Genomic DNA, 21,953 nt, shown 5'->3' with positions numbered 1-21,953 from the left:
AATTCAATTTTAGTTTATATTCATGAGTATTAATAAATACAAATCAATTTATATTCATTAAATTTTTGTATGCAAGGAAATGAATTTCAGAAAAGCAATTTAAAACCGGAAATATTATTTCAGTTTTTTGGTTAAACACAAAAGGTCAACTTCATTTGTAAAGATTATTATATTCAACCAAAAATGAGTTCCTGGTTACATATTTTTGTTCTGTTTAAAAAACAAACTCCGGGCCCGATCAGGCCGCGTAGATGAGGTGGAAAGGAAAAGGACGTTATTTGTTAGGGTTGCAAGATAGAGTCCACGTCTTCACCCTCTTCATTTAGTTTCACGTATGCTTTCTTTCATTTCAATATTTCACGTCACTCCTAGTAATGCCCCTCACAAATAATAAATCTCCTCTCATCCCTTCACACCATATAACCAAAACCCATTCTTGTTACACCCCAAACACCACCACCACTCCTAACACCCTTACCCTAATATTCCTTCAATACTCAATCTTTTATATTGCTTTCAACCCTCAACCATTTCATCCACTGTTCATCAAAAAGAAAAAAAAAAAAACTTCAAAATAACGGACACGTTTTGTGAAAAATAAGAATTCTAAACTTTCGATTTTAACGGCTGTTTTGAGAGTTTACAAACATTAAATCAAACACGCACCTAGAAAGAAATAGAGACCACAAGGCTCCAACCGAAAAAGATTGAATCTTTGATCAGGCCCACGATGTCGAACAGGATAATTCTCCGGCAGGCGGGTGGGTCGACGAACCGGCGGCAGCCGCTGCTGCTGCAGCGGCGTCCCTCGAAGATGGCGACGCGCGTGGGGGAGGTGGTGGGCGGCACGGCGGCGGAGTGCGTGGCGGTGTGCTGCTGCTTCCCCTGCGGCGTGGCGAACTTCCTCCTCCTGGCAATCTACAAGGTCCCTGCGGGGCTGTACCGGCGAGTGCTGAAAAAACGGCGGCACCAGAAGATGCTGAAGGAAGGGCTGCGGAAGCCCACGCGCCGCCACTGCTCGTGCGGGTGCTGCGACGACGTTAGCGGCTCCAGAATATACCCCATGTGCGCCAACGACGCCGTTGACATCAAACGGCTACGTTCGACGACGACGGAGCTTGATAACAACGATGACGCCACGCGCGCGCTCGAGAAGGAGATGTGGGACCAGTTTTACGGCACTGGGTTTTGGAGAAGCTCTTCTAACAGAGAAGTCAGAGAAGAAGAAGTAAAACCCTCCCAAACGCTCCCTTCTTCAAATATTAATGTTCTTGTTCCCAATCCTCAGCCTCAGCTTTTTGCTTCAAGTTCAAGTTGAACCCTACTACATACACAATTTGTATGCGCAATTTTAATTTTTCATTATTGAGAATGCAATTTTGAGTTTTTGGGTCTTGTTTTAATGTTCATCACACTCAACTTGTTCGTATTTGGTTTTGATGACTTTTTTTTCCCCCTTTTCTGCTGGTTTTTGTTGCGTTTTCCAATTGGGCTACTTTGTGTAAAATTTTATTTAGAAGAAGTATAAATTTTAAATAAATTTATTGTCATTAATTAAATTAATTATTTTTTTTAATTTTAATAAATTAAGTAATTGAGTTGTGCTGGTAGATGAATGTATTGAAGATTATTCGATTCAATTTCCTTTACGAACTTGTGGGTGTTGGAATTTCTGTATATATATTATTCTTTAGAAGGGAGATACAGAAGATCCAGTTTCATTGATTGATATAGATTGATGCCTTACTCGAATTTGTGAACTCATACGCTCCAGACCTAGGATACTAATTTCTGTTATATTTTTTTAGTCTTTTAAAGCATTTTCATCTGGGTGTTTATCTCACTTTTTTATTCAAGTTGGAAGTACTTCTCAAGTTGGGTGTTTATCTGAGTTTCATGTATTTTTATGAAGTAGTGAATGATGAAAGAATATAAGGATGCAAAGTTATATGAGAGACTTATTTAGTGAAATTTTTACAGTAATTTTAATTTTAATGGCCAGGCTGATTTTTAAATTTATGACCTCATATATTTTATCTCAACCTCTTATGACCAGACCAATCCTAACGAGGCATGTAGTTATTTAAATTATATATATGTGTGTGTGTGTGAGAGAGAGAGTAGTAAAATTCATTTAAGAGTCGCAAAAAAGTTAAAAAAAAAAACGGTGGCTTGCTGAATGTAAGATTGAGTTAATTAATTATTTTATAAGTGTAACACACTAAATTAAAAAATGTAACACCATACAATTATTTGTCGTGGAAGCTGAAGTTAACATTGATGTAGTAGGTAGGCTGCTTGAAGGAATTTAAACTCAAGGGATTAAATCTTAAAAAATTAGACGAGAGTAAAATGGTACTTTAGCTTTAATTTTAATTCCACCATTATTGCCTAATAAATGATTTTATTATTGTGGGCCTTATGGGTTTTAATTTTACAATTACACCTATGTTATATAGTACGTTTTACCTGCCGCATGTTGATTGGGGGTACTAGCTAGTAAGTCATAACCTATAAGATTAGACTATCAGAAAGGTGTTGAAAAAAAAAATAGATATTGTAACTTGTGAACAAACTGTCAGTTTCGCAAATGGAGACCAAATTAGGCGAGATGACGAACATGTTTTTTCGACGTAATTAATTTGAATGTAATGTGTGTGGATGAACTGAGACACTGTATAGATAGAGCAATAAAGGGATCAGAATCCAATCCATGAGACCCTTGAGTTAGTAGTACAGGCTGCAGGTGCTTCAAATGGAGGGGGTCCGCGGGTGCTAAACGTCCACGTTATACCATTTGTCTCCCTGTGAGATAGGACCTTGTAATTTGTCTAGAGACATGGATACCACTTTTCCTTTGTACCATTCCAATTTTTCTTTCTTTGTTCTCCCCAATGTTCTTCTTCTAAGTTTCCCTCCCAATTATTCTGACACATTGTTTTGGACTGTACCAGTTAGGGGCCAATGGGGATTCAAAATAATAACGCTGGGATACTAATATGGGTAAAAATGCAGATCTTGTGGCAATGATTCAGTGATAGTTGCCATCCAATATTACTAAGATTATTTGATGGATCCAGCTTCATTCATAATACTGAGACTTGAGAGATGCTGAGTACAAGGGTCCACAACATGGTTAAACTCTAGACATTAAATGTGACCAGTGTGTTTCATTGAGTCCTGGAAACAGAAAATTCAATATATAGGAGAAAAGGGTAATTAAGAAAAGTGAGTTATTTGTCAATAGTACTCGATTCTTTGGCAGGAATTAGAAATAAATTCGCCAATAGGCTGTGTTTGGATTTACAGTAAAAGAGTTTCGAAAGTATGTCTAACAGTAAAATGAATTAGATGTTATGTTTGATTATCTCTCAAAAAGTATGTTTGAGAGTAACTTTTGTTTGAAAATTCAATTTGAGAGATTTGTGATGGTTTTACAAACTTTGTAAACTTAAATTTAACCTAAACTTAATGCTTGCTAGCTTGATTTGCAATTAAAAATATTACGACACATATTTCAACGTAAAATCAATAAATAAAAGCAATAAATATAAAAACAAGAAATTTGATTCGTTGGCAAAAATTACTTTTTAAGTCGGACTTAATTTTATAATAGATTCTCAAACAACATACTTTACTTCAATTCCATGTACCTCGTTCACTTTTGTATCCATGTCTCTTCAGTGCTATAAAACATTATATAAGCAAACGTCGCATATTAAAAAAGAGTGGTAATTTATTTATTAACTAAGTTGATATTAAACTTTACTTGAATCGTATTTTAAATTGATCACAAGTTTTTTTCTCGTAGATGAATTTACGAATAGATAGTTTACAACTGCTGATGCAATTGAAATTGATATTTTCACTAGTTTTTTGAGTGTCAAACTCATCCAAGCAAATATAATAAAAAAAATTAATAATTTATTGACAAATGGTGTATAATATCACTGGATGACATGATCTGGCACAAATATAATCAATAAATTGAACGGGATTGTGATGGATTCAATTTATATATGATAACATGGGCCAATGCTTCCAAAAGTATTTTCCATGCATGCGTGAAGCATTCTGAAACTCATCTATTTCAAGCCACGTATTTGAACGAAAGAAAAAAAAAATCTTACGGAAAACTAAAATATTCACGACGATTTTGCTTCTTTATTATTTGATTTTATGCAACAGCTGTACCTTGTTAATTCTAGAAGGGACGATGACTTAAAAACTTAATTGCCAAAACCAATGACATTAAAGAAAAAAGAAAAACCAAATGCACGCATATATTAAAAAAAATAAAGCATATTCAATTATAATTAACCAATGAAAGTGAAGAATGAAAAAGACAAGAAACAATTCGAAGGCAATCGATGGAAAGGGATACTGCTAGCAATCAAGTTCTAAAAGAGGTTTAAAAATTATTGCATCTATTTTTTTTAGCTTCTACATTGAACACATACTTACTTTTGAGTGTCTTAGAGCTTGTTTGGAAATCAACTGAAAAATTACGTTTGAGATAAAAATAATTTTATCAACAAATTAAAATCTTTATTTTTAAGTTTATTTTTTTTTATCCATTGAATTCTAATGATACTATTTAGTGTTTGTAATTGGACAACCATAAAATCCCTCCTTTCAGACAGCTACTGAAGTGTCTCTCTGGTTGAAACCTGTAAGCTAGCTCCTGTGACCTCATTATTTTCAAGCAGAACAATTTTAAAATCTTATATATTCAAATTTACTACAGACATTTTTTAATTAACATTAAATTTTTAAAATACAAATAAATTCATTTTAAAAACTATTTTTGCTCGAAATTAAGTTTGTAAAATTAAAATGACCTAAAAGAAACTTACTAATGGCACTAAAATTTACTCTCTCTCTTTTTTTGCACAGGATTAAAATTTACTTGTTTGCGTTGAACCGAGAGAATGAAACTGTATACATTTTATCAATTTACTATTTGGCCTTTGCGCTAAAATCCTTTTTTTCCAGTGATTTGATCGGTTGTGGCATACCGTCACAGTTATGTTAATGGTCCATTTTCATGAAACACTTATTTATTCCCTTAACAAAAAAAAATATGACTGGTATCTTTTACTGTTCTGCTCATGCGCTGACCTCTGTTTGATATGCACCAATATCACACGAAACCGATCCATGTTTTTAACTTTTGGCTATTTCGGTTATCAGCCTTTTCTTTCTCTTTCACTTTTTGTGCGTATTTATACTAATTTATATTTGTTATTCACCAGCAAAAAACATGGTTTAGTTGCTGAAAGAGACATGTAAGGTTTTCTGTCCCTGTTGAGAGTGTAGGTTTTTTCTTTTGTAAAAAAGAAAAGAAAGTAGAGAGAGAGAGAGAGGAATATATTATACATGTGTGCATACTTCATCCTCTAACTAAAAATAAAATATTAATATTAAAAAATAATTTATATTTATAAATAATAAATTAAAAATGAATTCATTTTTATTTAAATATTATATCAAAGCTTAATTTAAGTATTTGATTACGATTTTATGATGTATTTTCAAGTCAAGATAGAATCCTTGAATAAAAATCAATGATACAGATTAATAGACCAAATCTAGGGTTGTCAATAAGGGTCGGTCTGGCCCGTTTTGGCTCGGCCCGCTTTTAGCTCGTCATAAACGGGCCAACCCGACTCGGCCCGCTAAGCAAAACGGGCTATCTTTTCTAGTCTGGCCTGTTTCAAGCTGGCATGCTTGGCCCGCGAGCCACTCGCTATCCTGTCAATTTATTTTTTTTCTTCAGATTTTGTATTGTCCTTTATCGTTGTTAGTAACATCAATTTAGCATTGTCCTTTATCGTTATTGGTAACATCAATTTTGAATCTAACTCTTGTCTCTTTATAATTTTTTATAACTAAAAATAATAATATACTAGTAGTAAGCAATAAAAGAATAAAACCTATCACAAACTTCAATATCTAGAATCTAGATGACCTTATCACCTTGTGTGCCTCTAATCCACATCAACAACATTGGATGCACCCTTGAAAGAAGTTGTCTTCACAATTGAATCTTCATCAAACAAATCATCATCATCTATAAAAAAAAGTGAGAAGTGACAAATAATTACCAAAATAATATAAAATAAATAATAATTACTTTGCTCTCGAAGTCCAATCGAAGACATGAGGCTGATGGGGTTTGAAATCGAAAGGGAAGGGTGAAGGCTCAAGGTCAAGGGTGAGGGTCTTGAGAGAAGAGATTCAAGAGAATGAGAAATGAGATTCAATTCAAGAGGTTGTGAGGGTCTGGTTTGGCTTGCGTGCGTTTGGGTCATTTGGATTACGAGAGTGCGTTTGAGTCATTTCAGAGTTCATAATCTATTTTTTTTATATAAAAAAACACTAGCCAACGGGCTGGCCCTCCCCGGCCCGCCTCTAGCCTGTCGGGCTTGCAGGCTAAACGGGACGAACCTAAATGGTTTACGAGTCTCAAATTCCAGCCCAGTTCAACTTTTTTGGAGAACGGGCCGAGCCAGCCTATCATACTTGGCCTGATTTGACACCCCTAACCAAATCCATTCACTTAGGTAGTGATATTGCTACCATTGGTACCACCATCATTAGCAGTGATAGCAATATCGACAATGACAATAATTGTGACGATAGGTGTGATATCAATGACAATATCAATAAAGAGATCATGTGACAACAATAATAATAATAATGTTCCACCAACCTAAGTGAATTTTCAAGTTGATATTTTAATCTCAACATTCATTTTCATTTAATGAACAAGATTCAACATTATCTTTCTCACCTAAAAAAATCAAATAAATGTCATCATTTAATTAGTGAATACTCCTGTAAATAGTATTTTTTTTTATGAGGTCACAAGTGTAAAACACAAGAAAATGAAAAAAGAGAAGTTGAATTATGTTTTAGGAATTTTTCACAAAAGATGTATTATCTTATAAAATAGATGATATGAGATAGACTTATTAAAACACAATTTCATCTATTTCTTTTAAAAAATGTATACACATAATAATTAAAGAATTATACAAAAGAAACCAGTAATAGTATTATTTATTAAATATTAAATAAAAGTAATCAATTAAATTATAATGTACCCTTGTGTTAGAGTATTGGATTTGTTTATTTTTTTTACATGAGGTTACAACTAAGAGAGACCGTGCAACAGTCTTGTTTAAACTTATTTTTCAAATAAAAACCTTTTTTAAAAAATAAAAAAGTATATGTTTTTTTTTGTTTAAACTATTTTTACGTAAATAAACTATATTATGTTTTTTTAAAGTAATTTCTGTCTACTTCTTAAAAAAATACTTTTTAAATGGTTATTTAAAAAAGCTTACTCAACATTATTTAAATCGAATAAGATTACTATAAATAACAAACTCACTCAATGGTATTTTTTTTAATTAATTTAACATAATTGTACAACCAAATCTCTTTTCTTGAATATTAATGCAAGCACTAGTACTGAATTTATTAAACTATGAAATATAAAGTATAATAGTTGATAGCATGAACACGAAATCCGTATATAGATATTCTAAGATGTGATTGGTCATAACTCATACGTATTACTCTTAAAACAGGTTTTTTTTTTCTCTCACTGAAAATGATTTTTTTTAAAATTAATCTCGTTCTCATCCTAATCTTGATGATTGCTTTCTGCACTTCTATATTGCTTCCTGCACTCTTAATAGAATATTTTGTAACCTTCCAGAATGGTTATTCAGGAAGTCAAAAAGGGAGCATATTCTAGAATGTAATTTTACATTTCGAAATGAACATTTCATAAAAAAAAAAGCGTCATGGAAAGTAAAAAAAAATAGCCCCTAATTTTAAGTCTGATAATAATCAACTTGTCTGTTGATTTGGGTCCAACAAGATTCCAAGCAATAACCAAACCTTATTTTGGATTAGTAAAATACATATTTTTTGGGCCATCGAATAACTTGTAGAAGGACCCCACTTCAAAATAAGTTTAAAATGATATATTTACTTTGTGGAAATAGAAGTCATCTCCAAAAATGAAGAAGTTGAAGGTATTTTATTTATCTCTGTGCAGTTCCGATGAAGGTGGGTTAACAAAGACAAAAATAAAAAAATGTTGTTTCAAAATGGATAATATAATATGATTTATATTGATTTAATTGTTGAATTATATCTACATGATAATTGTTTGTGTCAAATTTTATTAAAATTAAATAATAATAAAAAATCAAATAATTTATGTTTTAGTATATATATATATATACACCTAACTTTTTTTATGTGTATTATTGTTTAGCACATGAACTTATAAAAGATGTTTTAAAATTAAAGTTCGAATATACTAACATAATATCAATGAATTTATAAATATATATAATCTCCTGATTTTTATATTTAATAATTTGACTCTATAGAAAAAAATTGATTCACGCTAATTAATTAATTAATTACATTTAATTGTATTAATTTTAATTAAAAATAATTTTTTCTTCAAAGTATCATTGAAACTTAGAATTAGAAATAAAAAGGAATTATTGGAATTAAAATTTCAATTAAACGAAGATTATTTTAAAATAATAATATTAAATATGATAAAATTAATTAAAAATTTCTTACATTTAAGTATAATTAATTTTTTTTTCTTGATACAGGGAAAGAAAGTATTGAATAAGATGGAAAGAGAAGGAGGTGATATTTGGGGAACACAAAAATAAGTGCGTCCAACGGAATATAAAGCATGAGAAAAATGCCCTCCCCTCTGGTGTCTCTGATGCGGTTGGGAGTGGGGACAGGGAGGGTTTGTCATTAGGTAAAGGTAAAGCAGCACAAGTGTCATTCATTTCTCTGCAATGGATATGGATCTCTAGCATTCGCATTCATCCCCTCCTTTTCTCCATGCCTCCGTCTTCACCCGTTATTTTCTTGTCCTGAATGCATTCCCAGGTATCCATTCCTTCCCTAAATTCCTATTGCAAACACTTTTTATTTTATCCGGGGTTGCTTTTGATTCCGTCCTTACTCCTTACATATGATCATCCTCTTCCTTTGGTATTTTACAGTTTTATTTTTGTCATGTATACGTAAGAATGAATAGCGACGGTTTTCTACCGCCTTAGATATTCCATCTTATATTTTATGGATAATTCATAATTGTTAACGAATTGATCCAATGTTCCACCCATACTTCCGAAACGGGATTTTTTTAATCATCAAATAAATTCAGACTCCCAGAAACTGCATTTATTATTACATTTTGGGTTGATATTGAGTTTGTTTTATTTCATTTTTAACAACAGTTGTTCTTTATTCTCTGGTGAACTTTCTATTAGCTGGACCCTTTTTTTTTTACTTTATCATCTGTGTTGGATTGTGGTTGGGATAGATGATTGAAACGGTGAGATTATGAACTTAGCTCAAACTAGATGGGAGTTTGGCAAAGTAGAGTAGTAATGCGATGCATTATTTCCTTGTCAGCTTTCTGCTTCAGTAGGTGACTTCGGGTAGAATCTGGATTTTACATTTACTTATTGAAATGAATTTTGGATAATGAATCTAAATGGATTTCCTTTTGTGTTTGTTCACAATATTGTGCATTCAAGAGCACCACTTGCACAAGCAAAGTATTGCATCTGACTCTGAGGTTGTGGGCTGATATGTAGAATGTTGTAGAGATGGAAGGCAAGACAGAAATTCGTATGACATCAGCTGCTGCCTTTGTTGAAGGGGGGATTCAAGAATCCTGTGATGATGCTTGCAGCATATGCCTTGAGGAGTTTTGTGCAAGTGATCCTTCGACGGTAATATCCACTTTTGTGTCTCGCAATTGTCGTTTCTCAAATATATTGAAAAGCAAATCCAGCTTATTTGAAAAAAAAAATTGCTTACTTTTTTTCTTTCTCTTGCTTTTTTCAGGTCACTACCTGCAAGCATGAGTTTCACCTGCAGTGCATTCTCGAATGGTACATCTTAATATCCATTAATTTTTCTCTCTCTCAAATTTCAGACTTCTATTCCTGTATATTTTCCCAAAAATCCCTCTAACGCAAGCTTGACTTCCGTCAATGTCCCATGTTGTAATTTCCTTCAATTTTAATTTCTAATTGAATTTTCTTTAATGCATAAAATCCATTTCCCCTCCTTTTCCCATCATATTCACACCAAGCTCAGTATAAAACATATCATAGAACCTTCAAATTTACCTTCACCAACAATATCTGGGTTTCGGTGCTCATTAGAAGTGAAAGAACATGGAAGTAAAATCCTACCAGTATGGATGAAAGATACACGTGAATTTCAGCTCCTGCATAAAAACATAATCTCTAGTGCCTTATAATGATGGAGTGTTCGTGGAAATCATAATTTCATTGACTTCTTTGGTTGCATGAATTGGAATGCTGACCTATCTTTTGGTTCTCCTGACTTTCATCAATGTTAAGGCCATTCAGACTGGTTATGACTTGTGATCTGAGATTAGACTTTGCTGACTGTTTTGGCTAGAAAATCAGTCAACTGGCCTATAGTTTTGTAGTATGGATTTGAGTGGGAGGAGGGAGGGTCTTTTCGCTGTTGAAGATATTCTTGTTATATCTGTATTTCTTAATAGCCAATACCTTAATGGCCTTAAAGTTTCTCTTCTCATAAACAAAAAAATTGGAAGAATATACTCTAGCAATTGTTAATGGCTCTTGTTTCTAGGTGTCAGAGAAGCTCCCAGTGTCCTATTTGCTGGCAACCTATTAGCTTGAAGGATCCTACTAGGTTGGTTATTATTTTGCTCACAAGATCTATGCTATCATTCTGTTGTTGATTGTGTAATTAAACTTTTATGCATTTTGTGGCAGTCAAGAATTGTTTGAGGCAGTAGAGCAGGAGAGAAGCTGGAGGGCTACCCCTTCAAGAAATGCTGCTATTTTTCATCACCCAGCCTTTGGTGATTTTGAATTGCAGCATGTCAGTTACCAATCTCCGAGTGTCTATTTGATTGTCTTATGTCTTAAGCACACAAAAATTCTTTCATTTGTTTATGTTAGTACTTTTTTTAAAAAAAAAAATCATTCTGCAGTTGCGCATGAATGCAAATGATGCTGACTTTGAAGAGAGAATTATTCAACATTTAGCTGCTGCTGCAACGATGAGGAGAGTGAACCAGCTTGGTCGGAGGGAAGGGCAGCAAACTCGTTCATCACCTCATGTTCATCCACACTTCTTAGTGTTCTCTAATCAGCCTATTGCGCCTTCATCAGGTCTTGATCCAGTTTCCAGAGGGGAAAATGACCCAACAGCAATTCCTAATAGAAGTCCATCTGCCCCAATAACATCTGATGGAAATGAAGCATCGCAGCAGATCCTGCACCTTCAAACTCAAAGCTCTTCTTCAGCTTCTGGATCTCCTGTCATGGCTACAAATCGCCAAGGAATTTACTCTAATGATAGGTCATTATGGCATTATTATTTATTTGCATAAATCATTCTCCTCTCCTTGATATTATGTCTAGAAATTGGGCTTACTCAGCCCACAAAACTGGCTTGTAAGGCAAGGATTGCCCTTGCCTTATAAGGATTACATTGACCATATCCTAGTTGATGCGGGATCTCAACACACCTCCTCACGTGACTCATGTCCAAGACTGGACATCTGGAGACTGGAGTGTGGGCAAATGTGGGTGGCCAAATAACAACAATTCCTTCACCTAGCAATAGACATCTAGAGTGTAGACAAACACAAGTGGCTCAATAATAGATCTAAGATAAATTCTAAATAGCATCTTAGGATTTAGACTTAGGCCCTAACTTGCTGGTGGCCAAATAATGAATGTAGAATAAACTTTGATGTCATCTAAGAATTTGGGATTAAGGTTTAAATCTACTCCACAAAACCAGCTTATAATGCAAGTACTGTCTACACCTTTTAAGGACTACATTGGTCATACCTCTTGATGTTAGATCTTAAGAAAGTGGTTACTCGGCACACCTTCTTTCCATCTTGAAAAGCTACTAAAAGTTCATTTTGTATTTATATAAAATGCTACAACTAAATCCAAAGTGTTGTCATGCCTAATAGATTAATTATCTGATTTTTAAACTGTTAATTTCTTATCTCAGTTATGATTTTGTCAGAGCTCCAAGTCTCTAACAAATTGTAATGTATTTCTGTAAATATGATAGAGTTTTGTGTAGATTTTTAATAACAGAGGTGCACAATGAACATAAGGAGGGCAGAGTAATTTACTCAATTTATTTTCTTGGATCAGTTATTGGTTGGGGATTATTGGAATTATACCCTGTGCATTTATTTGCTTGCAGAGGCTCTACTGCTCGTTCTTCTCCAGTGGTCCAAGATAGAGCAGAATCATCTGAATTGCAGTCATTTTCTGATTCTCTGCGGTCCAGACTTAATGCGGTGTCCATGAGGTATGGTTTTCTAAATTATAATGAATGTGAACTGTATTGTCTAGTTAGCTTATCTGATATTAACCTATCTTGTGACTAGATACAAAGAGTCAATCTCAAAGGGCACTAGGGGATGGAAGGAGAGGCTGTTCTCGCATAGTTCTTCCATGTCAGAACTTGGTTCAGAAACAAGGAGGAGAGAGATGAAAGCTGGAATTGCTAGTGTATCCCGATTGATGGAATCCCTTGAAACTAGTGAAAATAATAGAGCTGTGGGTACTTCTTTGTCAAATCAAAATCATATAGAGGATAGTTCCATGGGAGGGGTGAGCAACCAGAACAATGTTGAAGCTAGTGGAGAGAAATCTTCACATGATGACAATACTCCAGCTGCATGTTCTGCTAGTTCACATTTAAATTGAGCTCTTTTTTGTTTCTGTTAATTCATCTTTCCTCAGCATCTCATATTTGAAGGTAAGCTTTGATCTTTGTCTAAACATTCAGAACAGAATTAACAGATCTGCCTTCCATTTATTAACTAAATAGCTGCTTTGGTTCCTATTATAGATGTCACCAATAGCTGTTTTGCTTTAGTTTGAGAGCCCTGTCTCTCCTCAACACCTCCCCAACTGTCAAAATTGATCCCCTCTCTACATTACAACATGGTTTCTCTACATTTATTCTCTTCTCTTTATTGTAACTAACCTGCCCCTGTTTCCATATTCTTTATTCAATATTCAGCTAACACAACAGAGTTGGACCCCTCTTACACTCTCTACTATAGATTTATTAACTGGGGGGCCTAACAATACTCTTCCCCTAAAAGACTCACCTTGTCCTCAAAGTGAAAGCTTGGGAACTGCTGCTGCATGAGGCTGAATAAATATAAAAAATCCTTGGAAATGGGTATATCATGCCAATGAATGAGGACTTCTACTTCTCTTGAAGCATTACTATGGGCAATCAGGACTGATTCGGGGCTGACTTGTAATTCCATGTCATCTGTTGAGTGTCGATGCTGAAGGAAGAGGTTGAACTGCTGTGGAAGGGGTAACCGCTCTCTAACAATGAGATATGGAATAACAGGTGAAAGGAGCACCCTGTAGGCAGTTGTACTTGCTAAGCTACTTGCCTATTTTTTTTTTTTTCTTTCTAATTTGACAAAGGACCATAGTACCTTGGTCCCAACTTCTCACACCTTTTTCTTGCCAAAGTTTTCATCTGGTAAGGATGTAACTTAAGGAATACTCAATTTCCTTCCTCAAACTGTACTTCTTTTTTTGTCAGCCTGGACCTTCATAGAATCTTGGGTCCTTAAAAAATTGGTCCTCAGCTCTTATAGAATAGAATCTCTGTCAGTCAACAGCTGCTTGACATCTTCTATCTTTGAGGCTGGCTGCATCCCCCTAAAAATGAGAGGAAGGTCCTATCTATATAGTGTCTTGAAAGGTGTAAGTTTTGTGGAACCAATATGGTTAGTGTTGAACCAAAACTTAGCACAAGCTTACCATTCCCTCCACTGTTTCTGTTTATCACTAGTGAGACACCTTAGGTATTTTTCTAAACACTTATTGATGGTCTCCATTTGCTCATTTGTTTGAGGGTGATGGGCTGAGCTCAACTAACTTGGTGCTAGCTTGATTAAATAATTAAGTTTAGAATTGTTGAAGAAATACCTTGCCCTGGTCAGAAATAATGGTGTAAGGGAACCATGTAATCTGGTTATCTCTTGGACAAATTGTTTCACTATGTCTCTACCTGTGAATGGATGACTGAAAGGAATGAAATGGAAGTACTTGGTGAAAATAGTCTACCACCACTAATATCATGGTATCTTTTCCCATTGATTTTGGAAAACATTCAATTAAATCCAATGAGATGTTGTTCCAAACCCAAGTGGGAATTGGTAAGGGCTGCAATAACCCTGCTGGTGACAGAGATTCCTGCTTATTTCTTTGGCAAGTGTCATATGCCACCACGAATTTTTGAACATCTGGAAATGAACCAAGAGCAATGGGAGCTTGTTTGAATCTTTAGATAGCACCTACCTCTTCTTGGAACAATTCATTACCCTGCAAGACAACCCAGATGTAAGACCTAAGAATTCTTGCAACCTTCTTAGTTCTCATCTCCTTAGGTATTGGCCAAGCAACCATTACTTCCAGCTTTTTAGGGTCTGCAGATACTCCTTTTACTGAGATCATGTGTACTAAGTATTCAAACTTCTTGCAACCAAAACTGCATTTTTTCCTGTTGGCACCAACTTTGCTTCCTTAAAGGTTTGTAGGACTATCTTCAAGTGTTTCTCATGCTTCCCCTCATTTATACTATATATAAGGATATCATAGGAAAAAAAACAAATTTGCATAGGAAGGGCTGAAGTAACTCAGTCATCAAAGCTTGGAAGGTTGAGAGAACATTTGTCTATTAGGATATCATCGGAAAAAAAAAATTGCAAAGGAAGGGCTTAAGTAACTCATTCATCAAAGCTTGGAAGGTTGAGAGAGCATTTGTCAAACTAAAAGGCATCACTAAGAACTCATAGTGTTCTTCATGATGAGTACCAAATGCTGTCTTAGGAATAATTTGGTGATAACCAGATTTGAGAAAGCCATGGCAGCACCCAATTCATCTAATAATTCATCAATGATAGGAATGGGAAATTTATTTGGGATTGTAACCTGAGATAGTCATCACAAAACCTCCATCTGCCCCATCCTTTTTTTACCAAAATCACAAGGCTTGATTAGGGGCTACTGCTTGGTCTAATGATTCAAGCCATCAACATGTCATTAATCGTTTTCTCCATTTTATTATTCTGATAATGGGGTAACTTGTAGGGTCTTAAATTTGGAATTGTTGCTCCTTGAGGACTATGATAAATGAAGTCCAAATCCTATTGTATCTCCTAACCTTGTATCAACAAGGTCAAATTAGGACATTTAACTCTAGAATTTGTCTTCCATCACCATCTTCCACATGAAAGGGGAGATCTCTATAGCCTTCAATTCCATTTCCAATGCCAATTCAATTGAATTGGTACCATGAGTCACAGATTTTGAGGCCTTTTTTCCTTCCTAAATTTTCAGAAGATCAAAAGATGAAGCTATGATAAATTTTTGTTGTGTTAGTTCTGTAGTGTGATATTTGAGTTTAGCATGATAACTGTTTTGTGGACGCTGTTAAAACTAAAGAAAATGATCGATTATTATCAGAGCAGAAACTTAATATTGGGCGTGTAGCGTATGTGTAAAATTGTTCATTTTACTAACCCTTTGGTGCGTATTACATTTACATATTTGGTCTCACCGGAGGTTTTAACCCCTCCTCAGGTAACTTTCTCCAGACATGACATGCTGAGGAGCAGATGCTTCGGAAATAGTCGTGCGGCACTTACGTCGTGGTTTGCAATAAAGATGAAGATATGAAAAACAGTTGTGCTTATAGCTAAAAAGTTAACGTTTCTATGTATATATATTATGTGCATGGAACAGTGAAGAGTTGTACGTATCTAAAGTGTCTGGGTGAACGGATTTATAAACTGGCATGTACTCTGGACATCAATCTATCCGTGGGAGAAAAATGCTATGAAATTCAACAGAACTTGTGCCCGTGATTTGTTCTGATTCTTTTACTTTTCGCTTATCAAATAAATCGATATGAGACGGTGGCAATTAGATTGCAAACATTCCAACTTTTTCACATGCACGGTTACTTGCGGTTGCAGTGAAGAAAATCCTAAACAAATAGTTGTTACAGTTTCTTTTTTGATGGAAAGGTTGTTGCAGTTTCTAATAATTGATGCTATAGGTCAAGGGTTAACAATGTATAAAATCTTAAAATATCAGGCGTTGATATTTGGTAGAAAAATAGGGGAAATTCAACTCGTATTTCCCGAGGTTTCTTAAATGATAATTGCCCTTTCTCTAATTTTTAAACTGACATCTACACACTTTGTTTTTTTGAACTGCAAATTTTTTAATTACGCCCAATCAAGATGTGCCAATGACAGGACCAAAAAAGAAAGAACACCAGCAAAAGCTGCGTACAGGAACATAAGCAACCAAATACAAAATAAACCATAACCAGCTACTCCCTACCCGATAATCTTCTACACTCGTATATTTAACAAAGTGACACATCCCTTTTTTATGTTATCTAGGAAATGTAAAAATTAGAAAATCTTATATACTAAATAATGTGATATACACCCTTTTTTTAGGTTATACACACACCCCTTCTTTAATGGAGTAGTGAAGGTTTATTACTCTAGATTCTTTCGGCTAAAAGAAAAATAATTAATACAGATAATTATATTAATTTTTTTTAATAATTTATATTATTTTTCTAAAATTATTTTTTTATTTTTTTTCTATTTTATTGTTTCCCACCTCATCAATTGATATGACTTCTTTTTTTCTTCGATCCTAACAAGAGAGAGTATGATTAATTAATTGAAGGTATTAAAGGAAACAAATAATTAATGTATCAAATAATTAGAAGAGGATCTTATATAAAAAAAAGTCTTATATAAAAGGATGAATATAGTAAAAATTAAAAAAAAGGGTGTGAATTTCATTTAAGAACAACTCAAAGGGAGGTAAGTACAATTTTTTTATAAAATATAGTTAAATTAGGTGGCCCTTTGTTTTGTTTGAGTATTTCCTATTTTCATTTTCAAAGAAAATAGAAAATAAGAGTGAGAATATATTTGTTTAAAATTTAAAAGATATTTTTCTGAAAATATTTTTAAAAATAGGCCAAAAATTTTAAAAAATAAATGAACGTTTTCACTTTTTCCAAAGAAGTAATAACATGTTTTTTTTTTCAAAAAATAGGCCAATAAATGTAGTGACACCTCAAAATATTTTATTCGAAACATGTTTTTTACTTCTTGAAAATTTGAAAATAAAAATCATTTTAAAAAATAAAAAAAATAAACATTCAAATCAATCGTGATCTCATGTTTTCGGTTGATAGTAATTTTTTTAAGTGTTTTGTGCACGAGTGATTCTGGGGACGAGGACAAATTTTGCCAAAGGAAACATGCATTTGAAAACTAGATACAAAATAGAAATGTTAAGCTCACACGTAATAATTTCACACATAAAAGAAGTTTATGATGAAAATGGATCTATGTACAAAAGATATAAAACGTAATCATTATTGTAGAAATCTAGATATAAAACGAAGCACATGATGGAAGGTGGATATTATTATAATAACTTGTTAATGAGTTGCTTTAAATTTTGAGATTTTTCTAATAGAAGAAAGTTCTAAGATGAGGGGAGATGTCCTGGTTTAAGGGGAGAGGCAAAGCAGAAGCGAAAAGGAAATATGGACGTCAAACTGTAAGTAAGAAGTGAAGATGAAAAATAGACAAAAGAACAACCGCTGGACGGGAAGTCACCGTCGTCTCTGTAGTAGGAAGCTTAAAAGTTAAAAAAGTTTTGGTGACACAATGACGCACGAGTCACGGTTGAAATTGAAAGAAAGGGTGCGTAGAAAATAAATGAACCCGATTCTCTTCTCTTGGACACCGACACCTTGCCAGACACACACAGCATTCACGTTTCCGCTCGGCTCCTTTTTTTATTTATCTTTCAAAACAACAATACTTGTGCTTTCAGCTGGTATTACGTGCCATCTTCATTAATCATTTAATTTATAACTGGTTTACATCAATTTGTTGATTAATTACACTAATAATGAAATGCTTTACTAAAATGGAGTTGTGGCTTGGCTTGGCTTGGCTTGGAAAGAAACACATGGAGCTGTCAGTTGCCGTGTGGTCCCCACACACAGGCTGTCAAAGAATAGTATACTTATTATGCTATATGGTATTTCACATCTCCTTTAAGCTCAACCATTAAGCATTGAAAACTTAGAGAGAGTGAGTGAGTAAGACAGAGACTCAGCAACCACGCTACCTTCTTCTCTTCTCTTCTCTTCTCTTCTCTTCTCTTCTTCACTGCCATTTCATTTCCCCACTCTATCCTTCCCTCCATGAGCACCATGGATTCCTCTTCCATCTATGGTGTCTCACACAGACACTTCCTCACCCTCTTCCTTCTTTTCCTTCTGCCACTCCATTCTCACTCTGCATTCTCTCATAACTCTTCTTCCTCGTCTCAAATTAACTCTAATTCCATCCTTGTCGCGCTTCTCGATTCCCATTACACCGAACTCGCTGAGCTTGTTGAGAAAGCGCTTCTTCTCCAGAAGCTAGAAGAAGCCGTCGGCAACCACAACATCACCATCTTCGCGCCGCGAAACCAAGCCCTGGAACGCGACCTAGACCCTGAATTTAAGCGATTCCTTCTCGAGCCTCGCAATCTTAGGTCGCTTCAGACGCTCTTGATGTCTCACATTCTCCCGACGCGAATCGCCTCTCACCACTGGCCCTCCGACGACCTCCGCCACCGCACTCTCTCCGATCACCGCCTGCATTTGGCCTCCAAGCCCTCCGGCCATAGAACCGTCGACTCCGCCGAGATCCTCCGCGCCGACGACGTCCTCCGCCCCGACGGCGTCATCCACGGCATCGAGCGTCTCATCGTCCCCCGATCCGTACAGGAGGACTTCAACCGCCGCCGCAACCTCGCCGCCATCTCCGCCGTCCTTCCCGAGGGAGCGCCGGAGGTCGATCCCCGTACTCACCGCCTCAAGAAGCCCGCTCCCGTTCCCGCCGGCGCGCCTCCGGTCCTCCCAATCTACGACGCCATGGCACCAGGCCCATCCCTCGCGCCGGCGCCGGCGCCGGGACCGGGAGGCCCGAAGCACCACTTCAACGGCGAGCGCCAGGTCAAGGACTTCATCCACACACTCTTACATTACGGAGGTTACAACGAAATGGCTGATATTCTCGTAAACCTAACGTCTCTGGCCACCGAAATGGGAAGGCTAGTTTCAGAAGGTTACGTTCTCACCGTTTTGGCTCCAAACGACGAAGCCATGGCGAAGTTAACGACGGATCAGTTGAGCGAACCTGGCGCACCGGAACAGATAATGTATTATCACATTATTCCTGAGTATCAAACCGAAGAGAGTATGTACAATACGGTTAGAAGGTTCGGTAAGGTTAGCTACGATACACTGCGGTTACCGCACAAGGTTCTGGCTCAAGAGTCTGACGGCTCCGTTAAATTCGGTCACGGCGATTCCTCCGCCTACCTGTTTGATCCTGATATTTACACTGATGGTAGGATCTCCGTTCAGGGAATTGACGGCGTTCTTATCCCTCCTGAAGAAGAAGAAGAACGCACTCGCCGCACCACTCCACTTGTTAAGGTTGCTGCTCCTAAACCAAGAAGAGGTATTCTTTATTATTATTATTATTATTGCTTTTGGTTTTCCTTGCTTGCTTCATTTTATCTCTGCATTAATTATTTGTTGTGTCTTTTATTATTATTAGTTAGGGATCGATTATATTTAGGTTTTCGGTGAGTAGTGTTTGGTTGGAGTGAATTGAGGGAAAAGTTGTTTGGGTTAAGCACTTTTGATTTTATGTTTTATATTGATGGCATTGAGCTTTCTGGAAAGGACTGGTGTAGAATAGAATACCACGTGTGAAGCCATGGTTTCGTTTCACTTTTTTCGGAAGGGAGTTTTTGTGATTCGCGTGTGTAGTAAACTAGTTTTCTCTTTGTTATTTCTATTGGTTTTTCTAGTTTAGGGTTTTGGTATCCACTTTACACGCATTATTAAACTATCTTGGGTTAATAATAGAAGAGGAGAAAAGCGCTTCCCATTCTGCTCTGTTGAGTAAAGAACTATGTATGAATGTGAGATTCTTGGAAGCGGTGAGGAACTTGCCAAATATCAAAGATGCAGACAAAAGGGAGGGTGGTGTATGCCGAATTTTCATTTCTGTTTAGTCTGATTAGCCTGTCTCTTTGTCTTGGCTAGTCCATGTGATTGATTAATACACCATATAAGAATAATTCGGTGTGCCAAGCTGTAAGCCACAGTCTACTTTCCCCACCCAGCCCAACTTAGGTGCTAAAACAGTCTCTCTGTCCAAATTATAATCTGGTTATTATATACACCCACACCCTCTATTTTGTTGCTTCATATCTTTTATTTACACCATATCATGAGTCTAGTCAACTAACATATATTTGGATTCCTTATTTTTCTTACAATTTAATTGTTTGGTAGGAATTTAGGAGGGATATAAAATTCATTGATTCCAATCACCCTCTGAATATATAACTTTTTTTTTCTTTTTTCTTTTTATTATATGCATGTGAAAGTGTAATGGAATTGCCTGGCTAATAGTTGACTTAACATTTTATTTTTACCTTAACGCGTGTGGCAGGGAAGTTGATGGAAATCGCTTGTAGCATGTTTGGATCTTTTGGACAAGTCTGCCAATGAAATCGCATTCTCAACTAATCACAAAAATAATAAAGAGTGAATGTATGTAAACTCGAAGAATGGTAAGTTTTACTTTTACCCACCACTCATTGCTTGCTTGGGTTTCTTCATTTCTTTGGATAACAGTATGATCTGAATCATTTTTTTTTCCCATGCATTATGCAGTTGTAGAGTAGTCATTTCAATACAAAGGATGGATGCATGGTGAATCTATAAACGGAGAGCGAGCGATTACACGGAAGATAACAAAAACAAATTTTCTGTCATTTTGCTTCATACTGTAATTACATACCATTTTTTTATTAAATTTTATTTTATGTTGATTCTCCGTCTTTGTGCGTAAATAACCGACACCCCTTCTTGGTTGCCTTTTTTTTTTTTTCTCTTCTTTCTCTCATGCTTATATGTAAGTGAATCAAGTCATACATAATCTACTTTGTTATTATTATTATTATGCCTTCCCAAGTTCCAACTAGTTTTCTTTAGCACATTTTTTTTTTAAAGAAAAACAACTAACAATGAAATGGACAACATAAGATATTTTTTTTAAAAGAAATAAATAATGATGTTCTTTCTAAAGAAGAAAGCAAAGAAATGGACCACTGCTAAGTTTTGAGAGGCAGGTGTGTGTGCTTCACTTCCTTGTCATTGTAAGCGAAGCTGTTGTTGAGGGGTTTATTTCATGGAAAGCTAAAGTAATGGTGGCGGTGATACTGTTGCAGGAAGGAAAGGGAGTAGTTGTGGTATTAATTTTTTGCTGAGGAAGACAGAGCAGCTAATGGTCTTGCTTTGCTGGGCCTAAGCTGGTGTCGGTTATTATAATATCAATAAATAAAAGCCTCTTGATGTAAGGTCACGTTTGTGCTTTTGTAGGAAACCATTACTCTTAAAGTTGACCCTAACTTTAGATTAACAAATTCTACTCTCTTTCCCGTGTTTCTTTCCTGATTAAACTATGGAGTGAGAAAAATTACAGCACTTTCAATGCGAAGATAATTTTCTTTCTAGCACCCAAGATTTATTCCTTTACTCTCGCGTAAGAAAAGTCCAGCTAGACGTATTCCTTAATGTGTGGGATGTGACATCTCATTTTTCATATATAAATTAAAAAAAAAATAATTAAAAATAGAGTTTTAGAAAATGACGAGGTTTTTTATAATAAAATAAATAGGAAAAAATAATTT

At 35.3% G+C, this 21,953-nt stretch overlaps 3 protein-coding genes across 5 annotated transcripts; all 3 read left to right on the top strand.

Annotated features, from left to right (window-relative positions):
• The first annotated feature begins 730 nt into the window (after positions 1-730).
• On the top strand, positions 731-1,318 carry LOC100794951 (uncharacterized). Its single transcript, XM_003553580.2, has one exon. It carries the CDS (start codon positions 731-733, stop codon positions 1,316-1,318), a length of 588 nt encoding a protein of 195 aa, XP_003553628.1.
• Positions 1,319-8,683: 7,365 nt separating this feature from the next.
• On the top strand, positions 8,684-15,990 carry LOC100819110 (E3 ubiquitin-protein ligase RHF2A). 3 transcript variants are annotated; one of them, XM_003554433.5, is made up of 9 exons: positions 8,684-8,943; positions 9,660-9,797; positions 9,913-9,959; positions 10,696-10,758; positions 10,842-10,950; positions 11,063-11,433; positions 12,304-12,411; positions 12,491-12,864; positions 15,723-15,990. In XM_003554433.5, exons 1-8 carry the CDS (start codon positions 8,932-8,934, stop codon positions 12,810-12,812), a joined length of 1,170 nt encoding a protein of 389 aa, XP_003554481.1. In that variant the 5' UTR covers positions 8,684-8,931; the 3' UTR covers positions 12,813-12,864; positions 15,723-15,990. The 3 variants fall into 3 exon arrangements, with proteins under 3 accessions (XP_003554481.1, XP_014627477.1, XP_014627479.1); XM_014771991.3 differs by having other exon boundaries at positions 8,695-8,943; positions 12,491-13,476; XM_014771993.3 differs by having other exon boundaries at positions 8,930-8,943; positions 9,670-9,797.
• Positions 15,991-18,240: 2,250 nt separating this feature from the next.
• LOC100818575 (fasciclin-like arabinogalactan protein 15) lies at positions 18,241-21,220 on the top strand. Its single transcript, XM_003554432.3, has 3 exons — positions 18,241-19,705; positions 20,711-20,831; positions 20,935-21,220. The coding sequence occupies exons 1-2, from the start codon at positions 18,397-18,399 to the stop codon at positions 20,767-20,769; spliced, it is 1,368 nt and encodes a 455-aa protein (XP_003554480.1). The 5' UTR covers positions 18,241-18,396; the 3' UTR covers positions 20,770-20,831; positions 20,935-21,220.
• The last annotated feature ends 733 nt before the right edge of the window (positions 21,221-21,953 follow it).

The sequence above is a fragment of the Glycine max genome, chromosome 19, assembly GCF_000004515.6.
Source record: "Glycine max cultivar Williams 82 chromosome 19, Glycine_max_v4.0, whole genome shotgun sequence".
Taxonomy (NCBI): domain Eukaryota; kingdom Viridiplantae; phylum Streptophyta; class Magnoliopsida; order Fabales; family Fabaceae; genus Glycine; species Glycine max.
This window is presented reverse-complemented; position numbering and strand designations above follow the sequence as displayed.